Source organism: Calypte anna, chromosome 4A (genome assembly GCF_003957555.1).
Source record: "Calypte anna isolate BGI_N300 chromosome 4A, bCalAnn1_v1.p, whole genome shotgun sequence".
Classification (NCBI taxonomy): Eukaryota; Metazoa; Chordata; class Aves; order Apodiformes; family Trochilidae; genus Calypte; species Calypte anna.
In genome coordinates this window covers 37,914,863-37,924,464 of record NC_044248.1, presented here as the reverse complement: position 1 = coordinate 37,924,464, position 9,602 = coordinate 37,914,863, and the positions used below count along the sequence as shown (strand labels likewise).

The 9,602-nt window shown below is 38.4% G+C and overlaps 1 protein-coding gene across 1 annotated transcript in view; it reads right to left on the bottom strand.

Annotated features, from left to right (window-relative positions):
• Nucleotides 1-2,871: 2,871 nt before the first annotated feature.
• PDLIM5 (PDZ and LIM domain 5) overlaps nucleotides 2,872-9,602 on the bottom strand; it is a 123,263-nt gene continuing 116,532 nt past the window's right edge. The window contains exons 20-22 of the mRNA XM_030449502.1: nucleotides 9,212-9,332; nucleotides 5,104-5,219; nucleotides 2,872-4,516 (exon numbers count right to left, since the gene is read on the bottom strand). Of these exons, the coding sequence (XP_030305362.1) occupies nucleotides 4,427-4,516; nucleotides 5,104-5,219; nucleotides 9,212-9,332 (327 nt within the window). The 3' untranslated portion in view covers nucleotides 2,872-4,426. The remainder of the gene's footprint in view (nucleotides 4,517-5,103; nucleotides 5,220-9,211; nucleotides 9,333-9,602) is intronic.

The window sequence follows — 9,602 nt, the reverse complement described above, 5'->3', positions numbered from 1 at the left end:
GAGAGGCGAGTTTTTCTGTAAAGTTGCCTCTAAATTTTATAGAGCTATGTGCAGTGTTTCCCTTTGGTTGTGTAAATAAAGGTAGAAAACAACAGTGCATTTGCTTAGTTAAGAGATACTCAGCTAAAGAGAGACTTCCCAGGCTGGTATTATCATGAAATTGGCCAGGTTTTAGGAGATGGTTAAGTATCCCCTGGTGAAAGTGGAGACTGCTGCATGCCAAGGCTTAGCACACCACCAAATCCTGGTTGCCAGAGCAGGCAGCAATTCCTTGAGCTGTCTCAATTTAGGAAAAAGATGAAACACTTCTAAACAAGCACCACAAAGTCTTCTAGGTGGCCAGCAGAATGAAGTAAAGAGAGCAAATAAATAGTAATCGTCCGGTATTTAGTTTTACATCTTTATATATTCTACAGTGTTCAATTCCATATTTCCATCTTTCATTCCACCTTGAAAAAACTTGGAGAATCAGAGACTCACCGAGGCTGGAAGGGATTTGTGGAAATGGAGGAACCTTGTCAAGTCCAAGGGTTGTCTCCGGTTGAGTTCTGAATAGCTCCAAGGACAGAGACTCCACAACCTCTCTGAGCAACCTGTGCCTGTGTTTGATCATCCTCACAGCTGTCCTGTCACTATGTACCACTAAGCAGAGTCTGGCTCCTTCTTCTTTACTCTCCTCTTCTCTTCTTTACTCTACTTCACTCTACACATGCATGAAATCCCCCCAAAGTCATCTCCAGGCTGACCAGTACCCAGCTCTCTCTCTCTTCTTGTATGACAAATGCTCCAAGCCTTTAATCATCTTTAAAACTCTTCACTCCAGGATGTCCATGTCCTGAATGAGACCATCACAGGACCCTGCACTCCACATGTGTCTCACCAGTGCTGAACAGAGGGGAAGAATCCCCCTCCCTCAGCCCACTGGCAACACTCCATCTGATGCACCCTAGGAGACCTCTGGTCTTCTTCATCATAAAGGGGACATCACAGGCTCATGGTCAACTTGGTGTCCATCAGGACCCCCAGGTCCTTTTCTGTAAAGCAAACATCCATTCTACCCCCAAAAACTGAAGAACAAGCAGCTCAAGTGGTATCTATTAATGTGCAACAATCATGTCTCTCTTTTACTGTGATTCAGGAAAAGAAAACATCCAACAACCACAAAACAACCGAGGACAGAGAGTTCAAAGCTTTGTGTTAGGTTTGTTTTGTTTTGGTGGGTTTTTTTAAATTATGATTTAAATTAAATTTGCAAATGTGTATTGCTGAAATTCGATGCCAATTATTATTAAACACAAGCAAGGGAAATCACCAGGACTTAAGAGCTGGTTGTTTAGCATAAAACAGTGAAAAAAAGGAAATTCAAACAATCTGTAAAGTGACATAGTTCCCCTTCTTACACTTTGGCAAAGCCACTCATGATATGAGTAGCTCCAGGAAGAAACATGAACACACCAGACCAACACACACTGAGTGGCAGCTTTTGCTTTTACGTTTATTGCATTGTTATACTAAGCATTTCTATTTCCACATATTTCTGAATTTAGTTACAATATACTGAAACTGTCATCATGATTCAATTATCCACTTACAAAGACCTTCAGAGTTAACCCTGATTTTCTTAATCATGAATCTATGAATGAATGAATGAATGCATGCAAAAAAACTACAGTAGTAAGGTTACCAAGATGTCTCTCCTGCCTTTCTACCATTCCCTCAAAAACATGAATCTACACATATGTTGTATGAAAACCAGTCAGAAATCTCACAAAACCCCCAAATGATGATGATGGAAATGATGATTTTTGCTATGTCTTCAGTCCAATCTGTATCTGTGCATATATATTTATGTCTCTCAATGCATATGCATCTGTGTGCATGTATAGAGACCTAGATATCCAACACACACACAGTCACACACCAGAAGATTCTAGAGGTAAATATGCAGGCTTACAAATAAAACAAAATACAAAGATATCAGTATGAAATAGTTCTAGACAAAAAAAAAAAAGTAATAAATATTCAGTGAGATATATGGCATTATTATAAAGTGCTCTACTAAAATCTCACTTATTAAAATAACAATAAAAATTATGTTCCTTTTAGTTGATTTATATAATTTGGTAGATCCATTAAATATTCCTTATGTATCAGTGATTCTATGCTTCCTTTAAAATTTTAAACAAATAGATAAAAGGAGAGATTTAAAGGCAAAGCAGCTAAATGAAGCAGTACTAATGGAGCCTTTGAGGCTTTTGTCCTCAAATTCATTAACAACTGGAAAATTTCACACCCTAGACTACATGGATTAAGAAATACAGTTCCAATTAAAATTATCAAAGTAAACATAACATTTGATTTTAAGGACAAGGATAAACTGAAAACCTTCAATTCTACTTTTAAAATAGCAATATGTGAATTGCAGAAATTATTGAATCCTTATCCTCTGCATTTCCATCTTTCCTCACACATGTGCAACACAGCTCCATTGAAACCTAGTCTCTAGGTTTCATTTCTCCACATTCCACCCAATGTAAAAAGCAACCTGGCTTGTATATATATATATATATATATATGTATTGCTGTATCTTATATATATACCAGCTGCTTCCACCCTTCTGATTTTCAGGCAAATTCACAAAAGGCTACACCTATACTACAAGAGTGTAAACATTTTCAACAGATTTATGCAATTTCTTCCGTACCACCAGAAGTTAAAAAAGAAACGTGGCAGTATTGAAGAAAAACAGCTTCAGAAAATATTGTGAAATATAAGTAAAATAGCTTCATAACATGAACGAATATCTTTTCATATTTCAATATGGCACTTTTGGTATACGGCAGTTTTGGTTTTCTTTTCCTTCTCTTTTGTTGACATTCCTTTTTATAATTGCTTTACTTAACCATGGCAATTTTTTTTTGGTCACTTTCCTCCATGGTTTTATGGATAAACCTGTCCTTTGTATCAGTAAAAATGAACCCATAACAACAAACCCCATAAATGGTTACTTTTAATGTCTACAGGAAAGAGCACTGAAGACAAAGAATTCAGCTCATACATGGCAGATGAATCAAATAGCATTCAAATTCAGTTTCCTTCAGGCATCTAATCCAAGTCCTGTTGTGCAACTCATCCTGAGCAGAGTCACTACCACTTAATCCCTAATTTGAAGTTAAGTGGGATTTAGCTCAGGTCTTGCCCTGAATATCTATCTGCATGGAGGTGAAATTCTTATCAAGCCAAAGAACTGGCTCTGTCACAGTAAATGACAGCATTGTCTCTCTGCTCCTTTGCAAGAACTGAGTGATACTGAGCTGCCCAACTCAGTATTCTATCATTCAACAATATTTTCCTTACATCTGGAGGAAAAGAGAGAAATGAAACCTTACCTAGTAAAAACCATAACAGCTGAGAAAAAGAGTAAGTTTTTGATACACTACCTGGCACACCACCAATATACATATTCATGAGCTCATGGTAAAGAATGTACTGAGAGAAAAACAATGTCCTCAGCTGCACTTAAGCAATTTCCTCTCATTCAACACCAATCTCACGTTCTTTATATAAAACACTGTTACCTGCAGATTTAGTGCAACTTCCCCATTCCAAGGCACTTAAAATTATTTAATACCTGAACAGTGAACATGAGTGTAATTCCCTGCCCCCATATTTTTAAGGTCTGATCTGACATTTTCGTTTGTCAAATCCACCTTTCCTAGCAGGTTTTTAGGCAAGTGTTCAGGTAGTAAGGAAGAGTATCCCATTTCTGTTTTCTTCTTCTAAGTGGCATCTTCTAAACTATTCTTGTTCACCAGTGTAGCCACTGCCCCACTCAACTCCTTTGTAAAAAAACTCATCAGAGATTTAACTGCAAGGCACAGGTAAACATAATTTTGGCAAGAGGCTTAATGGATATGAGTGTCAGATAAAAATATCAGTTGTTGAACTACATATTCTGTGTAATCTCTCTGCTTTGAGTTTCTTTTAATGGACTTTCGCTGCAATACTTCTAGATATGCTTTAAAAAACATCAGCACAATAAGTTATTGGGATCGTTGAAGCTCATCTTTTATTTGTTGAGTAGCAGCAAACCCAAGACTTTTAGTATCAGCTATCTGTTTTTATATATGTTTCACTTCTTCTACTGGACCAGATATAAAAGTGGTCATAAAATCATGAACCAATATGGTAATGTGCCAAGGGCAGGGGTAAAGACATTCTAATCATTTGGCTTGGGTGCAGTTGAGGATTCCTACCCTTTTGTCAAGCAAAAATCTGATGACATCCTAAAAAATTAGTTTCCATTCCAATTTGTCTTACATTCTAGAAATTCACATATAAATAATTTTAACCAATTACTGAACATAAACATTTTAACCTTCTTTTCTGCTCAATAAATCTGTTACACAAAACAAGCTCCGAGCATCAGATGTTGATAGAGTGAGCATGTTTCTTGCACAGTGGCTTGTCCTTCTTGGAGAAGAAAGTCTGACCCTCCAGACTGTCACTACATACCTGAAATGGGAAAAGGGAATCCAATTCAGATGGATGAAGTACATCATACATTATTCAGAATGCTGAATCATGGCCTTGTTCTATGCACAAGTGTATTTAAAAAATAAGATCTATTATCTTTTTCTTAGGGATATTCTTTTTATATGGCACTGGTTGATGTAAGCATAACCTTTCTTTCTTTAAGTCAACAAATTCTTATGTGAAAGCAGAGTTAGGTTCAGCATTTTCAAAAAAAAATTAGGACTGGGGCTATTTTTTTTCCAGTCATACAATATTCTCAGGTGATATTTCAGTGTCTAGGTCAAAAGCACTCTCCCTACTGTAGAAATACAGCCACTTCTTGCCTTGAGGAAGCAAATATCAAGGGTTAAATACTAGAACACGTGGCTGCAATCCAGGCCAACTCCTCTGGCCCAGTGCCACGGGCTCACAATAGCAATACACCACCTTCCAAATAACTGGGAAAGTGCTTTTTGTTTGGGCTCAGAGGACTGAAAGAGGTTATAGTTGTTAAGTGCCACATCAGTCAGGTTAGCACAAGCACTGCTGCCATGGGTTTGTTGAAAATGTAGACTGGCTTTACTTACTGAGCATACAAAGCAAGTGTCATGCCAAGTGTGGCCCAAGGCTTCAAGAAACCTGTCTCCAGCTTCAATGGGAAATTCACAGCCATGGCACATAGTACCAAAGAGGGCATAGTAATCTGCAAACAAATACAGAGATTTTAAAGGTGAAGCATATGCAAAAAGGCAAGACTGACTCTTCGAAGCTTTTGTGCTTTTCTTTCAATGGCAGTGGGTTTGTACTTGTCAAGTTTTAGAATACTGAGCACACTGAATAAAGAGCTCCTAGATCAAAAGACTGGGGTGCTCTGCTTTCCTCACTAACTCAGTTCTCATCCCCTTCCTTATCCTATCAAGTGAGCAATGCTTCCATCTTCCTGGTGTTTCATTTCCTTAAGATCAATACTGGGGGGCTGGGATGGGGGAGGAAAAGCACTCTATGCAGAGCACCCATGCAGGCTTTACATGCTCCTTACCTTCTCCCCAGCTCTGCCTTGAAACCATCCTCTGCCTGTTCACATGCCAGAGCTTCTCAGCAAGTAATGAACCCCTGCCTACATTCTGCCACAACATTTGCTCCAGACTGCACTACATAAGATCAGGCAGTCATTAGGCTTCTAATGTTTCCTAAACAGTCCAGCAGTTGGGATCAAGTCAGAATAGTTTTCTACATGGCTTTAGTTTACTACATGGCTTTAAAACAAGCAAGCAAACAACAAACAAACAAAAAAAAACCAAAAAAACAAACCCTGCACGCCATAAAAGCCAAACCAAGCCCAAACCAACCAAACAAGCAAAGAAACCCAACCAAAACCAAAGCAGGAATCTTAGGCAGTATATTTACTTCATTCAACAAAAACCATCAGTAGGAACAGGATGGTTATTAGTAACTGGAATCACTGAAGGGTATTCACACCATTCAATTTTAGGCACTGGATTGATGTGGTGCCTCTGGAGGTTGCCCTGGAGTCAGCAGTGAGTTCATCTGACAGTGTCAGAAAACAGGGAACAAAATCAAGGGCACCAGGCCATTCACATTCCCCATCAACTGCAGAACTTGAAAAAGAGAGCAGGGCAGACTAGCAGGATAAAATACATGTATAACTTGGACGGGAGAAACTGACCCCTATACTTACCCCAGTGTTTGAAACATGTCCCTGTGTGCAGAGCCATAGGAGGGGCTACAAGTGACCACCAGACTCTGCTCCCCATTTGGGCAGACCTACATTTCACCCCACACTGTCTGGTCTTTTCCACTTATTTCAGCTCTCAAACACCCCACTCTAAGAAGGAATTTTTTTTTTCTTGCACAGAAAACAACAGCATAAGTGATATGACAGAATCTGGGATGAGCACACTACAGTGCCAAATACACAGTGTCATACAACATTACAACCTCATCTACAGAACTACACGGTGACAACTACAATGAGCCACTGGACTCATACTTTATATTATGAGTTGAGTTATTTATTTTATATTATATTTATCTTAATATTTAACATATATTATATTTATCTTAATACTTAACACTCTGGCTCAGAGAAGGAAATTAGATGTCAGGGGTTGCTTTCAAGCAGGGTATAAAATGATTGTTTCCTTAGAAGATTATAGAGAGATCTGCTGAAACTCTACTGCTTACTACAGCAAGCCAGGATTCAAACCCAAGAGAAAAGTCCTGTATTGATTTAATAAGACTTTTTTTTTTGTATGGTGACCTCAAAAAGCATCACCATAGGAGGCATTTCAGCAGGAAGGGGAACACAAATGCTCTAGAGAAGCACAGGCCTTTATTGCTGCCAGTGGCAAGAAATAGCCTCACCAATTGTCTTCATTAATCCATCCTTCTGGGATGAATTTATAAGTGTTTAAGCACAAGAAAGACAATAAAAATATCAAAAGCCTCTATCCAAACCCTTGAAGGACGTGGCCTCATGACCATACTATTTCAGCTCTTTGCCTTCATGTTCATACAGAACCTTTCACTGATATTTTCCTGGTGCCAGTAGTTAAAGCCTTTTGTAAGTTGGCCTGTCACTTGTGTTGATAAGTTTATTGGCTTTTCTTCTAAAGAAAGGGCAATAGATAAGGCAGAATGAAGGGCACCAGCATTCTTTTGCTTTTGTGCGCTTGAACTGTGATACCACAGCAGCCTTCCAAGGCAGCCTTCTCATACAATTGCATATCAAGGCTTCCTGCATACAAGATTTTCAAATCTAGGTTCCTAACAGCATTTTTTAAAAGTTCAAAGTTGGAGATATCTGCACTTTGAATTGAATATAATTTTAGAATCAACATCCAAAATCAAAACCATTTTGTAGATCAAACCCACTTAAGAATAATAGCTGATGCTGTTATAATTTCAAATACAGGTTTAAAATTAGAACCTGCCTTTGCACCAGGAAGAAGGAAAGTTGGCAGTGACATTTACTTCTTATTTCTTTAAAATTAGTCATAGACTCTTAACTCCAGCTGGACTGCAAGTCTTTGAAGAATGAATGTCTCTAATTAACATCTAGCTGGAGAGCCAGAGCCATTACAACATATCACTGCCAATAACACCTCCCAGAATGTGTCTACATTAACTTGTGCTATCTCAGAAATAAACATTATGAGGAGTGGAGTATTCTTGACACTTTTATACCAGTGTTTCCTGCTCACAGTATAGAAAAGTGCACATTTGTGCATGGGGGTTGTAACAGTAGCACAAATCAATGCTCTGCAAAACACATGGGTCATTTGGTGGCAGGAACAAGAATTCAGTATTAGCAAAACCAACCAAGTCATGAGCTTTTCCACACAAAGGGGAGGTATTGATTCCTCCAGTACTATTTTTGAATCATCAAATGGGCCCGAGATTAGGGGCTTCAGATTGCTTCAGGATGAAATTTCACCATGCTGTCACACTGGAGGAGGATGCTGATTTATCCATTTCCCTTGCTGCTCCACAAATTCCATAGGAGCAACACATTACTCTGCTTGTGTCACTGAGTTAGCAATAACCTATCCTGTCCTTTCATATCTGCCAACACCTCATTAAAGCCTCTCTGACAGAGAAAATTCAGATAAATTATTCCTGTTTTCCTCATCATTTAAGTATCTAGGACTCTCCAGAGCACCCACTGTGTTCAAGCCAGAAGGAAATCTTAGCTCCAAACAGGTCACTGGGGTTTCCTGCTAAATCTCTTCCTGGTCAGTCCACTTCCATCTCTACTTATACTATAATACTCCTTTTAGTAAAAAAAAAAAACAAACCACAGAACAGGTCTGAATGATGGTTCTAACATGGATGTAAACAGCATTCAGTGTGAAAATAAACAATTCTGATACAGTTTTGTGTTTTTTTTTTCTTTTCCATTTTGTGGGGATTGTTTTACAAATACTATCTATTTCTTTCCTAGTCCAGAAGGGTGCATGGAAAGTTTGCTTAAAACTACGAAACTGACATAAATAAACACTGTTCATATATTAATCAAAATGATACTAAAAGTAAAGTGCTAAAACCAAACCAGAATCCCTCTGAACCTCTAAGCTGCATCTTTCATGTTACATTGCTCATCAGGCTTCCAAGTGCTAAAATTGTATTGTTGCATTTTTCCCTTGACACTTTTTTTTTTTAAATCTCAAACTTATGTTCAACAGATGTTATCCTTGATACTGCAAAAAAATAAAAAACTTTCTAGGCAGACATCTTACACTTGGACATCCGTCCTGGCTGTGAATAAGGCTACTCAGAGTAAAACACACATTACTTCACTGGCATTTGTTTAGTAAATAAGTAATTTACATAAACTTCAGATTATTTTCAAGTCAAACAAAGTCAACCTAAAATTAACACTTTGCTGTATACTTACAACTGAGGGCTTAACAGGAACAAGAAGTAAAAACAGTGACAAGAAGACTGCTCTTGCCTAAACTGATGAAGAAATTCTCACCAACTTCTACCGCAAACTCAAACGCCTACAGCATTTCTTGCTCTGAATTGACATACCAAAGCTGCATGAATTTGCTGGGACACTTCCTCTGAAGTTAAGCTTGAGAAAAAGGAATTTTTAAATTGTTTTTTCCCCAACTTTATAAAGCTCTGCTTCCCTGAAGAGCTGCAGTAAACTTTGGTAATGTTGCTTCTTACCCGTCTCACAGTAGGGATCGCCGTCTTCTAAGTGGAAGACGTTATTGCGGATGGGGTTATGACAGGCCACACACACGAAGCAGGAAACATGCCAAGTTTGTTTCAAAGCATTTATTACTTCCTGTGGGGATTAGAACAAGTGTTTTAGCACACTATTTGGATGTGATGACGAGATTGTGGTGACTGTGCCTCCACACTTGTTTCAAGAAGAATCTGTTGGCTGCTGCTACTTTGAACACGGGGCGCGGATGCAATCGCTGCAATGTTAAACTTAACAAGGTACTTTATTTATGGTACAGCTCCTTCTTTGTCATAAACAACATTTCATATTTTGGAAGGTTCGACATAGAGTTGTACAGATTTGGATCTAATCCTGACTGGCCCCTGAAAT